This window comes from Lynx rufus, unplaced genomic scaffold (genome assembly GCF_022079265.1).
Source record: "Lynx rufus isolate CCGP_SWC_20201006 ecotype Redwood Valley unplaced genomic scaffold, mLynRuf1.p SCAF_10, whole genome shotgun sequence".
Classification (NCBI taxonomy): Eukaryota; Metazoa; Chordata; class Mammalia; order Carnivora; family Felidae; genus Lynx; species Lynx rufus.
This window is the reverse complement of record NW_025814824.1, coordinates 13015952-13040331: the sequence shown is the minus strand read 5'-3', so window position 1 is coordinate 13040331 and position 24380 is coordinate 13015952. Positions and strand designations below refer to the sequence as shown.

At 40.6% G+C, this 24380-nt stretch overlaps 1 protein-coding gene across 12 annotated transcripts in view; it reads left to right on the top strand.

Moving 5' to 3' along the window:
- TRPM3 (transient receptor potential cation channel subfamily M member 3) overlaps nucleotides 1–24380 on the top strand; it is a 797690-nt gene that overhangs the window by 680155 nt on the left and 93155 nt on the right. For all 12 annotated transcript variants that reach the window (XM_047102096.1, XM_047102090.1, XM_047102058.1 and 9 more), the window contains one exon: nucleotides 22952–23052. In XM_047102096.1, the coding sequence (XP_046958052.1) occupies nucleotides 22952–23052 (101 nt within the window). The remainder of the gene's footprint in view (nucleotides 1–22951; nucleotides 23053–24380) is intronic.

Genomic DNA, 24380 nt, shown 5'->3' with positions numbered 1-24380 from the left:
TGGCCAATAATGTTCAGCATTAAAATAAACAAGAGGAAGTTGTTCAGCCCTGAAATGAAAACTAGAACCATAAGATGAAACAAAACCACAAACCTCATTGAATGTGGTTCCAAATTTGAGATGTCTCCCTCATTCTCCCCAAGCCCCATACTTTGCCTGCTACCCCATTTATCACAAGGTTGGTGACTGCCTGTTTGTGAGCCTTCCTGGATCATAAGCCTGCGAGGACAGATAATGTGTCTTATCCATTAGTGCTTCCTCAGCACCTCACATAATCCCTCACACATGGCAGCATTCAGTCAATTCTTGTTGAATAAATTAGGGAATGGATTACTGAATGAATGATTACTCAGTGATTACTCACTTAGCGATTGCTCAATGAATGATTACTCAGTGATTACAATTAACATTCCACAATTGAAATTCAGAATAGGAACCCACTGTATTCTAATTTCCAGTCTACCTACCCTTTTCCACTATTAATATTCTCTTGAATACCCATAATGTGGCAGCCGTTATGCCTAGTGCTAAGTTTTTTATACATGCTGTAAACATTAATTATCGCAACAACTGTATTATGTAGCAGCTATATTTAATCCACATTCTACAGACAGGTAAGTGGAGCTACAAGATGTAAGAAACTTTCTCAGGGTTACCATGCTAATTAATAAGGCTGAACTTAGACCCAAGTCTGTCTAACTCTTCACTGCACCACCTATTTCTCCATTGACACTAGAAGCCATGGATTCCCTCCATGTATTCCCCAAAGGTGTATTTGCACATTCATTCAAAATCCCAATCGCATTTCAGAAGTTCACCATCCTGTGAAGTGGGTCATGTGTCCCAGGTTGAGAACCTTTGCTCTAAAGTGCTTCATTCCAATGAACTAATAAATGCATGTTCAGGAGAAGAAGAATTCAGGGACCATGCATGGGCTGAATCACAGAGCATACTCTGGCCTCCATTCTCCATTTGTCAGAGATAAAATTAAAAGTTTGAGGTAAGAAATTCTCTGATATTTGCTATTCTTACAGAAAAATAATTAAAAGTAATAAAGCCAGTAGCTAACATGTACTGAAGACTTGCTAAGTGCCAAACACCATGTTAAACACATTCTATGCATAAATCCATTTAATCTTTATAAGTTTGATGGCCAGACTATTACCAGGCCCATCTTGAGATAAGGAAATCAAGACACAGAACAATTCAGTAACATACTCAAGATAAGTAGTACAGAAAGGCTGACCCCACAGCCCTCACTTACGTTTACCACCAAAACATCTCTATTGCATTGATAATAATAAGTGGAATGCCACATTTACCACCTTGAAACAGAACTCAGCAAATGGAGAAGTGGGCCAGTCATTGGTTAAAAACATATTAGCCTTCATAGTATCTTCTACTGAAAATAATTTCTTCCATGTTCACCAATCTGTCACTTCAATTTGTGTTTCACTTGTAGATCAGTCTTAGAATTTATTTGTTATCATATAGAATAGTTGTTTTCTGATTGTGCATGACAGACCATATGGAATACATTTTATATTATAACCAAGTACCTACACATGTTTTTAGAACTCAGGTTAAAGTACATGAAATAATATTTACATTGACTGTGTGCAATGAAATTGGATATTTTCTATTCCATTCCGTTCTATTCTCTTTAATGATGATTATATCCCACTAACTTGATTTCATGACCCACTAATGGGTTAAAAAACACTGCCATAGTAGATTAAAGGAAATTATGACTGCTCTAAGAAATTAACATTTCTAATCACCATAATGAACATTATTTATGCAACAGTTGATGCTAATGGGAATTTATGCCATTAAAAGATTGTGATGTGTCAACTCTATTTTGCAAAGGCTTTTAAATGCTTTCTGATTTTGACCCAGTTGATCTGTGAAGGATGTCAAGCATAATACTTTCTGCTGACTTTCTTGGAGGCCAAGAGCATATTTATATCAGTTATGATTTCCTTAGTTTGTTAAATTATTCTTCTTATGTATTTTTTTAAATTATGCCTGGGCATGAAACCTGGTTTAACACTTAATTTTTATAATTGTACTTCTCTTTCAATTATCCCATGCATGAGGAATTTTTTTATAGTCAAGTTTTTATTCCCTCCATCATCTGAGAAAACCAGAAAGTAGATAGGAGAAGGAGGAGAAAGCCATGAAACTAAACACTAGTCCATAAGCCCAGAGTCCGGAGGTGGGGAGGGGGAAGGACGGATAGGAACCAGGTGACCCTAGGGAAAGTCTACCTTTGCTGATCCCTTGTTTCTGAACCCACTGGGTTTTATTTCTTCAGTATCAGTATATATTAAAGGATACTTTTATAGGACACAGAATAATGACAAATCTATTCAAAACTGACAAAAGAAGGAGACAAAAAGAATGTTGTTCCAGAGATGCCTTTGACATCCAAAGTTGTTTCAAATGCTGGCCTGGGGTGGCTTCTGAGAATAAGTGATGTCGCATTTGTCTTTCACAGCAAGATAACCACTCTCCAAGAGTGGTGATCTGAGGCTAGAAACTATACACTCTACACCCTTCTCCTCCTCTTCAGCTCTCTCCTCACCCCATTACACCTACCCAGGGGAAGCCAAGGAAAATGCAGCGAAAATGCAGGACACTGACTATTCAGATAAACAACAAATAAATGTTTAGCATAGGCAATGTCCCAAATATTGTCTGGGACATACATATCCTAAAAAAGCTGTTTATTATTTATCTGAAATTCAACCTTAACTGGGAGTCCTGTACTTTTATTTGCTAAAATCAGGCTTCCCTACTCAGACAGAGGAGATCTGATGCCATTAATATCTCTGGACTTCAGACACCTTGAGTGGTTCTATGGGAAAAGGACTCAAAAATTTAGGCAAGTAACCTAGTCCCTCTCCGTTTGCCTCCCTCTCAGCCTGGCCCTGCCTAAATCACAGCAACCAGAGACTCACTGGAAACGACCCCAAACTTCTGTTAGTAAACTATCCAGTGTTGACCAGCCTCCTGTCAGTCACCTTATCCTGGCTGACTTGTTCATGCCTCTTGCTCTGGTCCCTCTGCTCCAGGCTCAATAAAGCCAGAAAACATCTGCTCACAGCAGGGTCCCTTGACCCTCTCTGTGGATAAAATTACTTCCAATTTTTAACAATCTTTTCTTGTACACCTCAGAAGTCAAATCACATGGGTGTGTACCCTTCCATTTCTATGCATGCACTGAAGTATAGTATGTGGTCATCACTGTCCTCCATCAGCGAGAAATTCATTGCCTTTGGGTTTAATCTTCATTGGTAAAGAAGCTCTTGCATGGCATGGGAAAAGACCTTTATTGCTTACTTCTTTTTTTCTGGAAAGCATTTTCTAAAAGCTAAAAGAGGGTGCAAAACGCTGTGTTCCTCCTCAAAACTGTCAAGGTCATCCAAAACAAGAGTAGCTTGAGAAATTGTAACAGCCTGGAGACGCCTAAGGACACATGAGGATTAAATGTAATGTGGTTTCCTGGATAGGATCCCCAAGCAGAAAAAAGAAGACTGAGAAAAATCTGAATAAAGTATGGGTTTTCATTTTAAAAAGTTTTAAGGGAAAAATGGGAGAGCTATGCTATCATATATTTTGGATCTGAGCAGAAGACATAGTGTCGCCAAGAAAACCATCCTTGTTTCATGTCAGAATGACAAAAAAGGAGACAGCATCTTATGGAGTTAGCTGCAAAAGTCAAGTGCATATGGGAGAAAAATACTGTACTATGTGCAGGTATTATTTAAAGTGTCTGTACAAATCAGGTAGGCATGGATGGTAGCTGGTCACTATAAGAAACAATTAGAAATACCGCTGAGGAATCTAAGCAGATTATTTGAACCCAGGACTAATAGGAAACAATTTGTATAAAATCCAATTTTCCTGTGGACTTTCACAGTCATTTCAGAGAAAATTATCCCGTTCCTCCCACTTAATTTTATGTCTCGTTTCCTCGGACAAAATTAATGCTATCGATAAGTAATAAACTAATGAATTATATACAGATATAAGTGGAGGATGACAACTTCTTTCTAACGGAATACATTTGTAGTTTTTCTTGAAACTATGAGGAAAGAAGTTTGAAATAAAAATTGAAATGTCAAAAGAAGAGCCAGGCTGTTCTAACTTTCGTACATTCTCAAGAAAGCTATTGATTAGGTCACATAGAACAATGAAAATTGCTATGTTCTGAACCATTTTCCTTTAAAAGTATATCTTTACAAGCAACTAAACTTGAAAAAAAATGTATACAAAAGGATAAAGTGTATATATGTTTTAGTGTTTTGAAGCTACGCTGCATGCCCCTCCAACTTTATTAACTAGAAAATGTAGTTATTGTCACAAACTAGTACTGACATCAGTAGATAATTAGTCTTGCTAAATAACTCATCTTGGTTTTTAAATGGCTTAATTAATCCCTAGTAAAATAAAAATTGTGGCATCATCCTGATGTAGTGTACGTCCAATAATCCTATGCACCAGGTCTCATAAGCAATTAGCATCCAGGAGTGTTTATTGAGAAGCTACTTGCTTGATCTCAGATGATTCATAAATAGACTAAATGAAATTAATTATGGCCTTGCTTTGAAGATAAAAAATTATTTCTGATTATATGTTCAATCTTTCCCATCCCTCTTTCCTATGTGTAGGCAGTTTAATAGAACACATGCATGATTGTTTTCCTTTTTTGAATTGTTTTTCTTTTAATAGTATTTTTTTAACTCGGAATTGTTTACATAGACTTAAGCCAAAAAAAGAGAGACATTCATGTTGATACATTCATCACATATGTGAGATGCAGATACCATAGTTACTAAATATTATACAAATGGAAGTAAATGAAATTTATCCAAAAGAGATCAACAAGGTCAAAATGTGTGGCATTATCACTTCATTTTAACTTTAAGGGGCACCTGAGTGGCTCAGTCAAATGAGCGTCCAACTCTTGATTTCAGCTTAGGTCATGATCCCAGGGTTATGAGATTGATCCCCACATGGGGCTCTGCGCTCTGCTTAAGATTCTCTCTCTGTCTCTCTCTCTCTCTCTCTCTCTCTCTCTCTCTCTCTCTCCCTCCCTCCCCCTCAGCCCCTCTCCCCAACTTGTGCGCTCTCTCTCTCTCTCTCTCTCTCTCAAATTCAAAAAAATAAGGGCATGGGGGCTAAACTGTGGGAGAATAGTGAAATATTTCAGTTAGAGACCAAATTCACTAGCTTATTTTTACAATGAAGACTCTTTACAAAAATATTAAATCCTTCTCTGCTTGAGGCCATCTTTAGTCTTCCTTCTGTCCTTTGATTTGTAAATCAGGCTTCCTCTGTGCACTTGTTGCCAGATGGCTCATTTTAGCCCTTTAGTCAAATCTTTAATGTAGAAGTCACAGAGCTGATTGACCATGAGCAGTTAGAGTCCTGGCATGGGCCCCAAAACCTATATAGATCAAGATATCTGCTTCCTTAAAACTCTCAGAGCTCTTACCAGGGCACTTAGCTACCAGATGACCTTGGCTGCACACCCAATATCTTAGTGATAAAACTAGAATGCCCACAACTTCTCTTAATGTAATGGCAAGAATCAGTGTAATCGGACACTTGTTTTATGTTTAAAGATTAGATCACCAGTGGAATTTGATTTCAACCAGGAATTTTTTTGCTTACAGGTGACAGAAACACAATTCAAATTAGCTCAAGCAAAAATAAGTAACATAGATTTGTGGATTCACATGACCAGGAAGTTGAAGGGTAAACCGAGTTCAGGCCAGGCAGGATCCAGGGTTCCAATGACATCATCGGGGACTGGCCTCTCTCTCTCAACATTAGTCTGTACACCTGTCACACACAACAGCCATCAGCAGTGCTAGGCTCAGACCCAAAACCAGCTGAGTAAATCCATTAAATTCCTGGCAATTACAGCAGAAGGGGCCCAGGGAGAACTTGCATATGCTTGCCTTAAAATCAGCACCCACCCCTGAATTCATCACCACAGCAAAGGAGATGGGAGAATCCCTGTGATCCATGACATGAGAGAAGGGATCAGCTCTACCAAGTCACACAGTTGTGGGTCCCCCACCCCAACACACACACACACAAACGATTCTGTAGCCAGGAAGTAGAGAAGGAAAGAATGCTGGTAAGACCAGAAGCAACTTGAAAAATACACACACACACACACACACACACACACACATACTTCTCTGAAGTACTGAGGGTCAAAGAGCGTCAGACTTGTCTCAAATGCAAATGCCTCAATATCTATATACCAGGAATAAATTCTTCATTCCATAGACAAAAACAGAAACTAAGTCAAATGAATACTAATTAAGGCCCAGACATTCACCCAAATCACACTCATAAAGTTTACTTCAGGTGGACCTAAATACATAACTTCTTAATATTTTCTACTACAGAATGATTATGCATTATTATTACAGTCAATATTACCTTTTTAAATTTTAATGGTCTGTACTTGAGTATTTCTGCCAAAAATATTAAAGGAAATCACATTCTTACCCCCTTTTTTCCCCCAAGACCGAAAACTGTTCTTTAGGAAAAAAATGGTTCTGTGAAGGCCAGTGGCCCCAGGCTTTCCCCTCTGGGCTCCCTCCATGCCATCCTGCACTGTTGCCTCAGCCCCTCAGGGTAGTACTTGTCACAGTGGGACTGCCCAGCAAGTTCCTGATAATAGTGACAATGATGCCCATAAGAGCATCACTACTCCCTGTTGATCATACTGCTTACCCTCCCTGAGACTCAGTTTCCTTATCTATTAAACCCAGATAATTATAATACCTCTCCCACAGCTGTTGTAACCATATTAATCGATAATGCAAGTCAAGCATTTAACCCAGTACCTGGAAAAATCTGTTTCATGATGGTCATGAAATCTGTCTGATGGTCAGACATGATGGTCTGACTGATGAGGACAATGTCAAACGAGAAATAAGGACGAAAACCACCTCTGTTTTACTCCCCACCACATCCACACATACACAGCACCTAGGATGACATCAATGATTCAAACATTATTTGTTAACCTCATGAATGAATGATCAATAGACATTAAGATCAGATTGGATATATATTTAGATCTTAGTGCTTTACTGACTGTGGTATTAACTAGGTTGCTTAACCTCTGTATATATGCCTCAGTTCCCTTCTCTGTGTGGAAAAAAAAAAATCATAGCTCTCACATGGAGGCACGTAAGGAACACATGAGACAGTGACATTGGAAGCTCCTGGGCAGACACTCTGCCTTCTTTATGGTAACTACCTTACATCTACTATGTTTATACCTTTTCTCTTTTCAATAGGGTTTAAAAAGTCCTAGGGCGGGGCGCCTGGGTGGCGCAGTCGGTTAAGCGTCCGACTTCAGCCAGGTCACGATCTCGCGGTCCGTGAGTTCGAGCCCCGCGTCGGGCTCTGGGCTGATGGCTCAGAGCCTGGAGCCTGTTTCCGATTCTGTGTCTCCCTCTCTCTCTGCCCCTCCCCCGTTCATGCTCTGTCTCTCTCTGTCCCAAAAATAAATAAACGTTGGAAAAAAAAATTAAAAAAAAAAAAAAGTCCTAGGGAACTGGGGTGCCTGGGTGGCTCAGTCAGTTAAGTATCTGGCTCTTGACTTCCACTCAGGTCATGATCTCACAGTTCGTGAGTTCAAGCCATGCATTGGGCTCTGTGCTGACAGTGCAGAGCCTGCTTGGGATTCTCTCTCTCTCCCTCTCTCTATGCCTGGCCCCTGCTCTCTCTCTCTCTCTCTCTCTCTCTCTCTCTGTCTCTGTGTCTGTCTGTCTCTGTCTCTCAAAATAAATCAATAAACTTAAAAAAAATTTCCTAGGGAATTGGCATATCCCCTATGTCCAAAATCCAACAGAATCATAAAATGTTAAATTTGAAAGGAGGACCCATAAATCTGAAAACAATAGCAAATGATAAATAAATTTCAAGCATACATGTAATGATCCAAAACAGGTACACACACACACACACACACACACACACACACACACACAAAAGGACTTTAATCTTGAAAATTATTGAGAATATGCTAAACTGCCTTAAAATGAAATTAATTTGCTGGCAAATTTATTTTCTTACAAATCCAAGCAGATCTTAAAGCAATAACAGAGAGCAAGGTAGATAGCAATTTTAGACACTTGTTTGTCTCAGTAGGAGAATGAAATAAAAGACCTTAAATCTTTTCATCCTGTTATTTGTATGTTTTACAATTCACAAAGCATCTTCACATAATTTCATCATCTAATCTTTGCAACAACTCTGTGGAATGGTTAGCAGATGATTTATCTCCCAACGGAGACTTTTTGGGCATGGAAGTGAGAAATACTGACAATTATGGCAGAAAAACTAGAATAAACCAAGAATATCCAGGTAAACTGGGGAAGTGGATCATCCCGATTATAAACCCACCTCCCACAGGAAGTTTCTGGAGGATAAGGATTATGTCTTCTTTGACTTTGTACCCAAACACCCAGAAAAATGCTTAACATACAGTAGATGTTTTATATATATATGTGAATATATATAAGAATATATATGATGATATAATCATCATTGCAATAATCCCAGAAAATGTCCCAGAACTCCAGAACACACATTTCTAGATTATAAGAACCCACTGAGTGCCCAGTACAATGGGCAAAAATAAACCCATATCAAGTTATATTATAAAAACTGCAGAATATGGGAAGCCAAATATATATATGTAATATATATTATATATTATATGTTATATATTATATGGTTTACTATATTATAAATATCATGTTTATAAATTATATTTAATATAATCATAAAACTCATAAATTATATAAATATAAATTATATGCTATTTATATATACATAATTTATATATATATATAAATACTATATAATGTACTAAATACATAAATACTATATAATATACTAAATACATAAATACTATATATGTATATAAATTCTCCTATGAGCTTCCAAAGAAAAAAAACAGCTCAAATGCAAAGGAGCCAGAATGCTTTAGACTTCCAAACAACAGCATAGAAAGCTATTGTGCAATGCCTTAACAATTCTGAAGAACATTTATGTGCAATCTAGAATTCTATGCGTAATCTACCAGCCACATGTGAAGGTAGAATAGACGTTGTCACACGTGAGTTACCAAAACATTTACTACCCATGAACCATTTCTTCAGAAATTACTGGAGGATATGCACCACTGAAATGAAAGAGGAAACCAAAAACAAACAACAACAGAAACAGAAAACACAGAACCTGGAACGCAGGAGCTGTAACCCAGGAGAAACGTGTTGGCAATCCCTGGCTGAAGAGGAAGGGACACAGTTCTGCACTGGCCACAAGAGACAAAAGAGAAGCTGCCATCCCTTCCGAAGACTCAAGCCTGGAATCCGCATAGTGTCTTTTCTGATGCATTCCATTGGCAGAAGCGAGTCACAAGACCAGCCCAGGTTCAGTGTGAACGCTGGGTGATATATAGTTCCTTAGAAACTGTCTTCAGGGGTGCCTGGGTGGCTCAGTCGGTGAAGCATCTGACTCCTGATTTTGGCTTCGGCCATAATCTCTTGGTTCATGAGATGGGGCCCCAGGTTGGGCTCTTCACTGACAGTGCAGAGCCTGCTTGGGATTCTTTCTCTCTCTCTCTCTCTCTCTCTGCCCCTCCCCTTCACTCTCTCTCTCAAAGTAAACAAACATTAAAAAAAATTGACCTCCCCTTGACATGTTTAGGGAAAAAAAAAAGAAAGAAGCTATCTTCAAAGACTATCTGCCATGGAGAACCAAAATAATCAGCCATGAGAACTGAAGTGGTTGCCTCTGGGTAAAGAGGCAGGGAGTGATGAGATTTGTGATTTTATAACAAATCTTGTAGGAATAGATGACTCTTAACGCTGTGCATGTTTAACCTTAGTAAAAATGAGGTACAAAATGGACTACCTGGTTCTCAGTGAAAGGGACAGAACAAGTAAAAGACAAAGGAAGGGCAAACAGAAGTTAGGAAATCATCACTGTAATAATTCCAGAAAATGTGCCAGAACTCCAGGGCAGGCATTTCTGTAGAACGCTGCTAAAAATCGCACTATGGAAGATGCAGATATTTTATTTACTCATCCGTGCAAATGAATTCATTTTTGTCATATCGCGAACAAGCAGTATAACCCAGTAGAATTTTTTTCTTTTATTCCCTCTGTCTTAAGTCGATAATGTTTCTCAGTCTTGCATATTGTGTGTCATACGGGAACACTTTTACAAAATTTTTTTAACGTGTTAATGGGAGACCTTGTGACCTACTGGCTTCTTTTATTGCAGAAAGGGCACAATAAAGAGGACTCGTCCATTGAGCTAGGTTGGCAAAAATAAGGAAATGGCACAGTGCTTCACAATGTTATTAATCAGAAGCCATATATTTCATTTGTCCTCTTTGACTGCATATGTTATTAGGATACAAAGAAATAGTAGCAAAATTTACTGTAGGTACTCCTGGCAATTATCATCACATAGACAACCTGACTTTGCAAGGTTTTTATAGTGTTGGTCCATAAAAGTTGCGCCCCCTAGCTCTGAAATGAAAACCAACAGTTTTTTGAGGAACCTCCATACTGTGTTTTCCCACAGTGGCTGTACCAGTTTGCACTCCCACCAAAAGTTTAAAAACTGAATAAAAATCTTATTAACCCTGAAAATCAAAGCCTTCAGAATAAACAGAATATAAAAATCTCCAGACCTGGTTCGTTTGGCCCACACACATGTACATCATTGTATCCAATTGATAACATCCTTAAAGTGTATTCACAAACTGTATCTTTTGAATTGCATATTTTTGATGCACCTATACATTTTTTTAATAATAAAGCCAGATAAGTAAATAAATAAATCTCCAACCCCAAAGGGCTTGACAAACAAAAAATAAAGATACAAAAATTTTAAAGAAGCTGACAAGTGAATTTTGGGTACCATTTGACCAATTTTGACCCTAATGATAGAGCATCAGAGAATATTCTGACTTCCTTCATTCACACCCTGTGGGTTGTTTTATGATATGAACACAAAAGCCTGTTTGCCAACTTCTTTTTGTGAGTATCATGAGTTCAGTAAAATTTTCTAAGTTCCTATGAACTCAAAAAGAAAAAATCGGCTCTAAAATCAGACTGCCTGGGTTTGAAGCTTGCCTCTGGCACTTCCTGGCTACCTCACCTTTGACAAGTTTCTGTGCCTCATTTTCCTTGTCTGTAAAATGGGGATAGTGGCACATCATTTGTTGTGATACTTTAACACATTAACACCTAGAAGCAGTGCCTGGCATGAGCTAAGCATGAAAGAAATATTAGTTTTATTGTCTTATTTACTAAAGATAAACTGAGAAAGAAAACCCCTATCTTCATGCAAAGGGCTCTTTAACTCAGCTGTCTGTTTTGTCTCTTACAAGCCAAATGTGGATTTCTTCCAGCTAAAGTTAATCCAATTTTTCCTGATTCCTTTTAATGTTCTCCTGGGAGTCTACCTAAAGTTATTTTTACCAAAAGGAGATAGTTATCATTGAGGGCAAGAAAATAGAGCAAAGAATAAGTTATACACAGACCTCATCTACTTCTTTATGTGCATGTTTCAGGCCTTTAATTTGGTTTTTTTCTCCAGGTAGCAGCCACATTCCTAAGAGAGGCCCACGGGGGTAGGTAGGCAGTTCTGCTCTGGGAGACCATTGAAGGTGTATCCTAGCAACCCAGTCACATGACAGGGTCTTTCAGCTAGTCTCCTTTCGATTTTGTGGTTCTCATATTGGTAGAGAATGTGATGTCTTTAAATGAACGGATGGTTATGTTTTCACGGACTGAGACCCTATCGCATTTTGGTGCAACATTTACAAATAGATTGATGGAAATGAATAGAACCCGAAGATGCATATTTAAACCAGACAAGATTCCACAGATAAAACACAGAAAGGTCCAAAGACCCCAACAAGAAGAAATGTTTCTCAACTAATACAGAGATGAGTGGTACCATCCTACACATCACAACATCATGGTGCCACTAAGGACATTACAAGGGCTGCAAATCCTGGCTCCTCCACCACCCCAGTCCATCAAACAGGACCACACTTGAGCTATCAAGGTCAGATGACACACATGACATTTTTGTTTAACAACTCTCCCAAAGGGAGTCCATATCTCCATTTCCAACCCACTGAAGTATTTAGTGACCCTCAGGGTACTTAAAACAAAAACAAAGACAAAAACAAAACTTTCCTCAAACACTGAATCTCAGGTCCCTAAATAAACATTCTCTGCAATATGTGCCTTCGGGGCCATGACATATTTGGGATGTTTTACTTCAGTGGGCCCTAACTCTGCTCTGAAAGCCCCTTATTCTTCAGTCGTCAGCCTGTGGCACATCCTCCATGTTTCTCCATTCTCTTCAGCTCCTCATTCCTTCTCACTCTCTGCAGAGGGCATCCCCTCTTACTTCACTTAAAATATTTGGTTTCATCCCGGCTCCCTTTTTCCCACTCATGAATGTCAGTATCTCCACTCAGCCTCATTGCATTCCCTCCTCACCCCAATGACCTCTCTTCTTTGCTGACCAACTACTCCCTGGCCTCCATGCTGAAGATCTCATCCATCATGTGCTTGCTCTTGTCTCCCTCTCCAGTGGCTCTTTCCCTTCTCCCATCAGCACATTCAGGCTCTCTGTCACCTGAGACGACCCTGGCCCTCTCCACCAAGACCCTCAAGGAAGCATCCTAGTTTTCTCCTCTTGACCATCCAGCTCTGAAAGCTGGCCTGCCTTTCCACCAATAGCCTTTACCCTCCACTTACTCTGTTTTCTGAGCTCACTGGCTCACTCTGAAGATTTTTTTCTCACACAGCTTTCAGTACCCATGAAGACCCCAAATACTCTTCTAAACCCCAACAATTATCTTCTGGAACATTCAGCAACTTTTCACAGTGTTGACTTTGCCTATTTCTTATGCAACTCTTTTTTACCCTGAGGGAAGGCCTCCATTTAAAGCCTGTTCTACAATTCACTCCATCTCTCTAAGCCTCTGTTTTATCTTGCAAGTGGGGATTAATATATTTGCTATACAGGGTTTTTGTGAGTATTAAATGAGATGATAAATGTAAAACGCCTAGTATGTGATTGGCTTTCAATATATGGTGGTAATTATATTGATTTTTACCTTTCCTTGGTGTCAGAGACACCAAGTGGGTGCTCTACATTTCTGAGCACTCCTTTGTCTCCTTCTCAGACCCTCTTACTTCTCACTCTGCCTTCTGTCAAAATTATAAAGTACCATGGCTTTAATTTTTTTTAATGTTTCTTTACTTTTGAGGGAGAGAGAGACAGCATGCAAGTGGGGGGGCAGAGAGAGAGGGAGACACAGAATCTGAAGCAGGCTCCAGGCTCTGAGCTGTCAGCACAGGGCCCAACACAGGGCTCACACTCATGGACTGTGAATTCATGACCTGAGCTGAAGTCGGACACTTACCCAATTGAGCCACCCGGGCGCCATGGCTTTAATATCATGTCTGCATGAATGACCTCCAGATTTTTCTCCAGCTCCAGCTTCCCTCCCTGCCCCTTTTTCTATTTGCCTACTGGACAGCTCCCTTGGGTGTCACTGTGCACCCCAAATCCAATGCAATTAATTGTCTTTAAATATACACATATTCTTTAAAAAAATTGTCTTTTCCCAAACAGTTGATTTCTTCCTGACTTCCCCATTTATGTTCACACAGCCCCCATCCTTGGAGCTATCCAGGCTCAAAGCCTCCATTACATTTTTTTCTCCCTTTATTCAAGCAAATTCTTACTAACTCTGGGCATTTTTGCCACCACAATATCTTGTAGGTCTATCCCTTCTTTTCCTTCCTTGTTCATCATCCTTAGGCCTTCAGGACCTTTGACCTGATTTATTTCAATGGCTTCTTATGGTTTTTGCCTGCTTCTTACTGAGCATATATATCCCTGCTTGTTCTCTATACATCAATTACAGGAACACTACTATTGTAAAGATCTGACCAAAACAATCTTCTACCTACAGAATCCTTCAGGATATCCAGTGCAAACTTGACAACACAAATTCATCAGTCTCTTCTTCTAGAAAGCTTCAAAAACCAATAATGAAAAGGGAAGAAAAAAAGCAAGCTAACTCTATTTTTGGTAAAACTGGGAAACATTCCAAAATATTTGTAAATGCAAGAGCTCTGTGGGAGGAAAGAGTAAAAGCTGGGGAGAGAGAAACTAGCAGTGGCAATCTTCAGGAAGTACCAGAATGTAATTCCTCGAAGTGAGAAATGCTCTAAGGTGCAAAGTTCTCTCCTTTCTCTGTAGCAGCATGTGCAAGAACTAGAGTGAGTTCAATGGTGACTCTTGAGCCTGACTTAGCCCATAGAAACAGGGGTGGTGGGCTACACATGGAATTTTGCAGATAAGTAATGTTTGCAGCAGGGAGCTTGTCTTTGTGGTAGCTGAGAAGAAAGCCTTCCAGTTGTGAAGAATAAGTAGCCTGGAATGCTACTCTGGGCCCATTATAACCCAACTCACTAGATGATAAATAATAAAAAAGCAGTTAGCATATAGATACATTCTATAAAAAATAACAAAAGGGCGAAATGTATGCACAGAAGAATATCTGTAAAAATGTTTCCAGAGAACAGATGAACCTTATGAATAAATATTTTACCGTGAACTTTAAAAAAATTAAATCGCAACAAAGCACTTTATCTATGAAGAAATACTTCGAAGTTGGAATACCACAATTCAGCTAAGAGTAGTTGAGGCAACAGGAGGAGATATAACGTGAGTAGCATTCAGGAATGAAGTGGAAGGGAGGACATGAAATTATCACAGAATTGCAGAAGAATTGAGAAAGGCTGCAAGATCAAATATACATTGTGAAAAAGAAAACAGTACAGGACACAATGTATAGAAACGAAGGAAGGGAATGGAAATGAAAACCAATGGAAATAAAGAGTTAATTCAGATTAAAGAGAAATTATATTTATAGGAGACAGAAAATGGAGATCCAACATAAGCATAACTGCTCTCTCCAAAGAAGAAAATCAAAGTAATGGATCAGAGAAAATATTTTAAAATACAATTTCAGAATTTTTTCCTTAAACAAATTTTGAAACTTTGATCTAGATATTGAAAGACTAGCCACCTTGAACCAGGAAAGACTGATTCAGAATCCCCAACAACTAGACACAGCCTACTAAAGTTACTGAGCCTCAAAGAAAATAAAGATGACTTTGGGCCACCAGGCAAAATGATCAAGTCTTTCATGAGATTAAAAAATCAGGTTGGCTACAAACCTTTTTATATTAACATTCAATGCCAGCAGACAACAGAGCAACAGATTTTGATATCAAGTCAGTGTCATTCAACTATCAAGACTATTGAGAGAAAAAACAAACAGTTTAAAACATTCTAGAACTCTAGATTGTCCCCATGACTTTCTCTTGGGAAAACTCCTAGAGAAGATGCAGCCTACCAGCTAAGAGATCCTTGGGTACACTCTGGTAAAATCATTAATCGTAACCATTGATACTAGAATCTAACAGAACTAAGATAAAAACAAAAACGGCACTTTGAGTAACAGAAAGGAATGTAAGTGTCACCTGCCTTCCACAGTAGAAATAATGCAAAAACAAAAAGAAATTAAGAGGAAGAAGGATAGAGATAGAGGTGGTAGACATTTCGACTCATTATAATATCTGGATCTTTGCCTACTAAAATAAGGAATATAACTTAAGACTGACAATTCAAATATTAGTAATAGAAATGTAAGCATATTGAACAGAACCAGTTAAAACACTAAAAATATGGTATGTTCTAAAATGGAATGGTGGAAGAGAGAAAAGGGAGAAAGGGTGCGTGAACAAGATTAATCGTTGTTCACAGTAGAAAACTAATGAGTGTTGTGTAAAGAAATAGAATTAGGAGTCCCACACCAGACCTACAGAAACAGAATCAGCATTTAAAACTTTTTTTTTAATCTGTATTTACTTTTGAGAGAGAGAGACAGAGTGCGAGTGGGGGAGGAACAGAGAGAGAGGGAGACACAGAATCCGAAGCAGGCTCCAGGCTCCGAGCTTTCAGCACAGAGCCTGACGCGAGGCTCAAACTCATGAACCATGAGATCATGACCGGAGCTGAAGTCGGCCACTTAACCATCTGAGCCACCCAGGCGCCCCAACAGAAGCAGCATTTAAACAAGAAACCCAGATGAATCATATGCACGTTAAAGTTTGAGAACCCTGCTGTGCACACAGCCAAGGTGTAAAATACTCTTGCTTTCTCATCTCTATTGTACCTTCCTATCTTGATGGTCTACCTACAAGAATATTTTTAATCACCAATAGTGTTAGTTTTTTTTACTACCCATAACAAATTGCCACAAACTTAGTGGCTTAAAATAATAAAAATTTATTCTCTTATGATTCTAGAGGCTGGAAATCTGAAATTAAGGGATCAGCAGGGTTATGTTCCTTCTGAAAGCTTCAGGAGAGAATCATTTCCTTGTCTTTTTCAGCTTCTCGAGGTTGCCCACATTTCTTGACTTGAGCTCATTGCCTGTATCAGTCCAACCCGTTGCTTTCATCTTCACACGTCTTACCACTACTTTGAGTTCCTTGCCTCCCTTTTATAAGGACACTAGTGATTATATTGCATTGGGCCCACCAGATAAGCTAGTATAACCTCCTCAACTCAAAATTCTTAATTGCATCTGTAAAGTCTCTGCCCTATAAAGTAACATCACTGGTTCCCAGGATCAGGACGTGCACATCTTTGAGGGGCGGGGGCATCATTCAGCCTAACACACCCTCCATTTGTTCAAATCTCCACCATCCTTCCATACTATAATCAAATTCTACTTCCTCCTTCAAGTACTCAACTGCTGAGGCAGTGCTCTGGGCTTATATGTACAGCTTCTACAACATTTACCACTTTGTTCATTGATATAGTGATTTATACACTTGTCATAGCTCTCTTTTTATCCCAACTCACCTCCATTCTGGTTCAATTGCAATTTCCTTAAAGGAAGAGATTGCAGATATGCTTCTGTTCCCACATTCTTTAAAGGTGCACACACTAACATTGTCAAAGACTTCTTTTTTTAATGTGTATTTATTTTGAGAAAGAGAGAGGGAGGGCTGGGGAAGAGGCAGAGGGAGAGGGAGAAAGAGAATCCCAAGCAGGCTCTTCACTGTCAGCATGGAGATCAATGCCAGGCTCAAACAGACCAAGCCTGAGATCATGAGCTGAGCAGAAATCAGCAGTCAGATGTTCAACCTACTGAGCCACCCAGGCACCCCATCATCAAAGACTTCTTAACTGCCAAATCTAATGCACATTTTGAGGTTCATTCATTCATTCAACAAATGGTTATTGAACACCTGTTATGTGCCAAGCACTGCTCTGGACTCTAAGAATACCGCAGTGAATAAGGTAGACTAACTCCCTGGCCTCTTGAAGTTTACCTCTGGGGACAGAAATAAATAATAAACTAATAGACATATAGCTGGTGCCTTGTAATAAAAAAAGTTATAGAGAAGGAAAGTCAGTCTTTTTTACTTACCCTCTTTGCAGATTTTGACCTAATGATCACCTCCTCTTTCTTAAAAACCTCTCTTCCTATAGTGTAGGGCACCATGATCGCCACGTTCTCTTCCTATATCTCTGTTGAATGTGTGTGTGAGTGTGTGATTTCTTTCTAAAGATTTGCTTTACTTTCATAGCCTTTAAATGTTGGTGTTATTCCATGACCAATCCTCTTCTCTCTTCCTATCACCTTCATGCAATGTTTTCCAAATCTCTGTCTCCAGACTTAATCCCTCCCCTGCCCCACATCTCAATATCCAATGGCCTCTGGTCATTCCCACCTGGATGGCTATACCACAGGCATTTCAAGCTCATTATATTCAAGATTGCAATTTTGCTGCCCCTCAAAGCGTGTTTTTATCTTACATTGCCAATCTCAGTTGGCCATCATGGACCCGGGCCCCCAAGGAGACCACTTTTGACTTCTCTTGCTCCCCACTTTAAATCTCTCATCCACAGCTATCCATTGTGCTTTATAAATATCCCTCCATCCAAACTGCTCCTTCAGATCATTATCCCTTTCCTAGAATATTGCAATACTTTCCTTATTACTCTTTCTCCCTCCAGTCCAACGTCCCTTCCAATCCACCCTTCACACTGGTGCCAAAGGAATTTCTCTAAGATGTACATCTGACACATTATTTCTGAAACAAGTGTTTCCAGTGGTTTCTCTGTGTCTCCAGGATAAAGGGAGACTCCTCCAACATCATTTATAAGTCCTTCCATTCTGGCTTCAGCTCTCTCTGCTAACTCACATATACCTCAAGCTTTGAATCTTCCTCAGTGTCTTCCCATGAATTGCCTAAATTTGCAGGGGTATTGAACTCTCCCAATCCTTTCCTAGGCTGTTTCTTTTAGTACAATGCCTTTCTTCATCTCACCCATCTAGTGAATTAATCCCTTGCTTAAGACCATTATGTATGCACTTAAATATTCTTCAGCCTCCTGCAGAAAGAGGAAATAATAAAACTGTATTTTTTATGTCTTATACCTACTTGTATTCATTCCCACATCAGGACCTTTATACTTGATGTTGCCTTTACCTGGAGTGCTCTCCCCACCCTAACCACCACAAGTCCTTCACATGGTGGCATTTTCTAATTATTTCGGTCCAGTTCAAATGTTATTCTCAGGGAGGTCTCCTGTCCATTCAACCCTCTACCACCACCCTGGTCATTCTCAGTACCACCACTAAACCAGTGCTTTCAAGGGCCTTCTTCATGCCCTCCTAGGATCTGGCATGAGCCAGGGTGGCAGTGTCATATGGGTGGCATAACCCTTAGCTCAAACCAGGATCTTCATGGACCCCAGACCCATTTCAATATTTCAAGGCACCTTCCAACCCTCTAGTTCCCACACAGGGTCAACCAGATGCCCCACAGGACACCCAGACTTGTACCTACAAAGATATCCAATGGCTTCATATCCAGCTCTGGTTTCAGAAGGACAGCCTGGCCAGCTGCCTGCATCATGTGAGACTGGGTAGCCAGAACGGTGCTGCCACATTGATTTGGAGTGACTCAAATTGTTCCTATAGACACAGGTCCCACTCCTGGGAATGGCACTGCTCCTTCATGGCATTTACACAATCAGAAAGTATACTGTTTCTTAGTTTGTTCATTTATTTTCTGAGTGCTGCTCTTCTACTAGTAGAAGTAAGTAGTAAGCTCTGTGCAAAGAGTGATCTCAGCTACCTTCTTCACCATGGGATGTTCAGTGTTAAAACAGTTCCTGGCACAGAAGGTATTCAATATCTGTTGAGCACGAGGTGATGTATTTAATTACAGACCTAACCCCTCCTCTAGAATGCAAGCTCTCAAGACAAAGGACTCTGTATTAATTATCTTGGTCCTCATACTGGCATCATACCTGCCATATGAGAAGGCATGAAATCTGTAGTTTTTAATGTGTAAATCAATTAATAAATAAACAGATGAATAAGTGAATGAAAATATATTATCTAGACTCAAGGTTCTTAACCTTGCCTTCATGATTTTAATGTCAAGGGAAGGTTAAAGACCTCTTATTCTTAAAAGCTTTTGGGGAGCTTTTAAAAACTGCAGTGCCCAGGACCAATGAAACCAGAATCTCTGGGATGGCTCCCAAGTATCAGTCTGTTTTAAGCTTTTCAGGCAATTCCAAAATATAGACGCAGTTCAGCATAGGGTGACCACCCATCCAGGTTTGTGCGGGACTGAGGGTTCTCTCAGGAGGTGGAAATTTCAGTGCTAACACCGTGACTCTCCTAGGCAACTGGGCTGGTTGGTCACCCTGGCTGAGAACCTCTGATCCAAACTGTCACCAAGGATCATTCTTGATGTACTTTGAATTTTTGAGAAGTCAAGACTCATTGGCTTCCTGCTTTCACTTGACACTTAGGTAATTACATTCAGGTAACTCACATTGACTTTAATGTAATGTCAATGACTTTGCTTCCTCCTATGTGTTCCTGTTCAGACTGTGCTGCGACCATTGACTGGGTGACATACAAATCTGTGGCATACAGATGGCAAAGGGAATGACTAAACCATTACAGCAGGTCACCCATGACCAGCAGAGCAGCTAAGGAAGCAAAGGAAAGTATAGGGTGCTACCTTTCCAAATGCAGCCCCAGTGAGCCTTCACTTTTTTTCCTTAAAAGTGATGATAGTACATTTTGACATGTTCCTATTTATCACTTATTTACACCAGTTACCCTAGTATTAGTTTGCAGTTTCTGATGTTACCCCCCGAGGTGATAAATAATTTTAATAGAAAAATCCCTGTATGAACTGAATTAACATTCATCATTCCAAACGCTAATTAATTTACTACAAGTATACTGAATCCATCAATGCATGGGCACCAGAATCAAAAATGCCCTTTGACCTGTGAAGAGAATGTGGCACACAGCTCTCTGGGGCCTTTGTTATTCAAAGGGAGGTCTCAGATCATCAGCACCAGCACCACCTGGGAGCTTTTTAGAAATGCAGAAACTCAGGCTCCACCCCAGATCTGCTAAATCTTAATCTCTAGAAGTGGGGCCCAAGAATCTGTTTTAAAAAGCCCTCCAGCTTATTCTTTTGCATGCTCAAATTAGAGAAGCGCTCCTCTAGAGAACATTTTGCTCCCCTAATTCTTAACTTCAACATCTCAGAGCCAAGAGGAAAGAGGCAAAGGGAGGCAGCAGAAGAGACATGTAGCACAGTGGTTCCCAAGCCCTGGAGCGCATTGAAAACACCTGGAGACCTTTAAAACTATCAGAGCCTGGCCCCCACCCCAAACAATGTGATGTAATTGTTTTGGGGTGCACTCTGGGTGTACAGATGTTTTAGAAGCTTCCCAGGTGATTCTACTGTGCAATAGACTTTGGGAATCACCGATACGGTCTGATCACCAGCAGCCCTATCTACAGCACTCCAGTGCTGAAGAATCCAGGAAAATGGGCAGGACTAGCATTTGCTGTCCCTCCTTCCCTCACAAACATCAGAATCCGCAGACATGGAATGAAGGAAAAACTCACTGGGGCTGAATCTCACCTCTGGCATGATAAATGCTTCTTCTGTTTACCTTCTGTTAGTAGCTACATGGTTTTTTTACCTCTCTGGACCTCAGTATCTTCGTCTATCAAATGGAGATAATAAGACCCATTTCTCAGGATTTGGGGGGACATTGTATATGATAATACATGGAAGTGCCTAATATTTTGCCTAGCACAGGTTAGATGTCCAAAAAATCTGAGCCATGTTAAGAGTGCTGTCTCTGTACTGTGCTCCCCTGCTGGTGGGACCTCTAGCAACATGGAGTCAGGCAAATATTTAGGGACGTCTCCTGTTCAGGGTACTAAGGATGTCAATTGCAAAAACCCTGTTTACATGTGCACGTTCACTATATGGTTTCATTTTAGTATCACATTCCAGTCAGTAAACAGGATAATTCTTACGGTCCCCATTTCACAAGTTGATAAAACAGTGGCACAGAGAGGTCCACTGTCACATAACTGCAAAATAGCAGATGTTGGTCCCCTGATGGTAGCCCAGCATTATCTCCACCTACCATTCTCAGCTTCACACCCAGCTGCTTGGCAGGTTACGTGTATTGACAGGATGCGTCGATCTGGACCAGCGCTATTCCAATGGAACATTCTGTGATGATGGAATTGTTCTGAATCAACACTCTCCAGGTCATAGGCCACCAGCCACATACGGCTACGGAGCATTTGACATGTGGCTGGTGTGACTGAAGCATTAAAGTTTATTTAATTTTAAATAATTTAGATTTAAACAGCCACAGGTGGACAGCACAGATCTAGCCACCGAGTCTGGAGAATGAAAGGAGAACTTAAAAATGTATTCCGGTGGCTTCTACCCACAAATCTAAGAAAACCTAAGTCATTTCTTTTTATTCTCTTAAAAGATCTTCTTAACTCTTTTTCAGTAGAGTGGCAAAGCTGGCTCACTAAGATACGAGGACACTGTTACCACGCAACTTACAATTTGAATGATGCGTTGCACCAAAGATTGGCCAGTAGAAAGAAAATGTGTCGCAGGGCAACACTTCTCAAACTTTAATGTGTGCATGAATCATCTGAGATCTTGTTAAAATATAGATTCTGATCTAGGGTAGGGCCTGAGGGTCTGCATATATATATATATAATTTATTTTATTTATTTACTTATTTATTTACTTATTTATTTATTTATTTTGAGAGGGAGCCAGCACATGCATCAGCAGGGGAGGGGGCAGAGAGAGAAGGAGAGAGAGAGAATCCCAAGCAGGTTCCGCGCTGGCAGGGCGAAGCCCAGTATGGGGCTCAAACCCATGAACTTTGAGATCATGACCTGAGCCGAAACCAAGCGTCAGATGCCCAACCCACTGAGCCACCCAGGCACCCCAGAGGGTCTGCATTTCTAAAAAGTTCCCTGGGCGATGCTGCTTCTGCTGCTGCTTGGCTCCATGGGCCATACTTTGAACAGCAACACTTGAGCAGTAGTCTTCAATGAGCTGATTTTGTCTCCTTCCTCCTGGATGCATTTGGTGGCATCTGGAGACACTTTGGATTGTCGTGACTCGGGTGGAGGTTGGGGGTGTCACTGGCATCCACTGGATTGAATTCAGGGATGCTGCTAAATAGTCTACAATGTACAAAATGGCCCCCCACAGTAAACAATTATCCTGCCCCAAATACCCACAGTACCGAGTCGGGGAACCCCTGCTGTACAGCTGAGTCTACTCCCCAAGAAGAGGGGGACTGACCAGAGAGTAATGGAGTAGGTCTTCTCGGCATAATAACTGATCATTGTTTTCTCTCTCCCACTCTTTTCCCCTACTTGTCTACACACAGGAGCCAATGCCTCAGCCCCGGACCAGCTGAGCTTAGCTCTAGCCTGGAACAGAGTGGACATCGCTCGCAGCCAGATCTTTATTTATGGGCAGCAGTGGCCGGTAGAGTATATGTCATCACCCCCTGGAAAGCCCACTCGCGTGGGCAAGTGTATTTGCTTAAGAAGTCTCTGAGAGCGGCTTGAGAAACTGCTGCCTCTTCTCTAGGATGGAAATGTTCCCTTGCAGCCATCCTCAGCCTCAGCCCCTTTCTCATATTTAGGAAAACACTGCCACCTGGTTGAAGACGCCACAAAGCACAACTGCAAACATTCCAGACATTCCCATCTCTGAGTGGCCTTTGATGGCAATTTTCAGCTGCAACCGATGCCATTTCTTTTACACGTCTAAAAAAAAAAACCCGTATAAGAAAAAAATGGTATCAATTAAAATTAAGGAAGGAGTGGAATTAGCAGTTTGCTTCTGGTTGTCTTGGAGGTCGCCGCTTCTGAGTCGTGGCCACCCCAGGCTAGCACATGGCTGAGTCGCACCTCGGGATGCAGAATTAGCAGGTGCCATCTGGTCCTGGTGGCTGAGCACAGGCCCTCCCCATCCCCAACAACCACACAGAGGCAACCAAAGCTTTATATAACTGTTCTTGGTGTGTTTCCCTCAATTGACACTACCAAAAATAAAAACTTGGAAAATTGGCTATTGGGCGGCTTATGCATGTGTCCCCAAGAGGCGGCCAGCAGTCTGAAATTTGATCTCTGTGCCCGGAATAACTGAAGGGCAATGCCCTCATGGGCAGGTCTTATTTAACCCTTCCTTTCTCCCAGAGAGCTTCTGCCTCCGATTGAGCCCCTGTCTTTATTTATAGTGCTGCTAATGGATTGCTAGTGTGGAAAGACTGGTCAAGGAGTCTGGACACTGGGAAATTTTTGTGAAAGGAATTAAATAAAACCCTAGTAAACAGACCAAAGAACCTACATAACTGAGGGTCTCTGCACTGAAATGGGTGAGACAGAGTCAAGGTAGTCTAACAATGAAAAGACAGAAGAGCCTACTTTTTTTTAATGTTTATTTTTGAGAGAGAGAGAGAGAGAGAGAGAGGCAGAATATGAGCAGGGGAGGGGCAGAGAGAGAGGGAGACACAGAATCCGAAGCAGGCTCCAGGCTCTGAGCTGTCAGCACAGAGCCCAACGCAGGGCTCGAACTCACAGACCGTGAGATCATGACCCTGAGGCGAAGTTGGACGCTTAACCGACGGAGCCACCCAGGTGCCCTGAGCCTACGTTTTGATCTCTTTGCTAGGGTCCCTTTTTTCAAGGTGGCCAAGGATCTAATTCAGAGCCTCAGAAAGAGGGAAATGAGGGCAGCAAAGTAGCCAGTTTGGCATTTCACTAGTGTTGCAGAAGTTTGGTCAGAGAATTGGGAAAGGAAAACCTTGT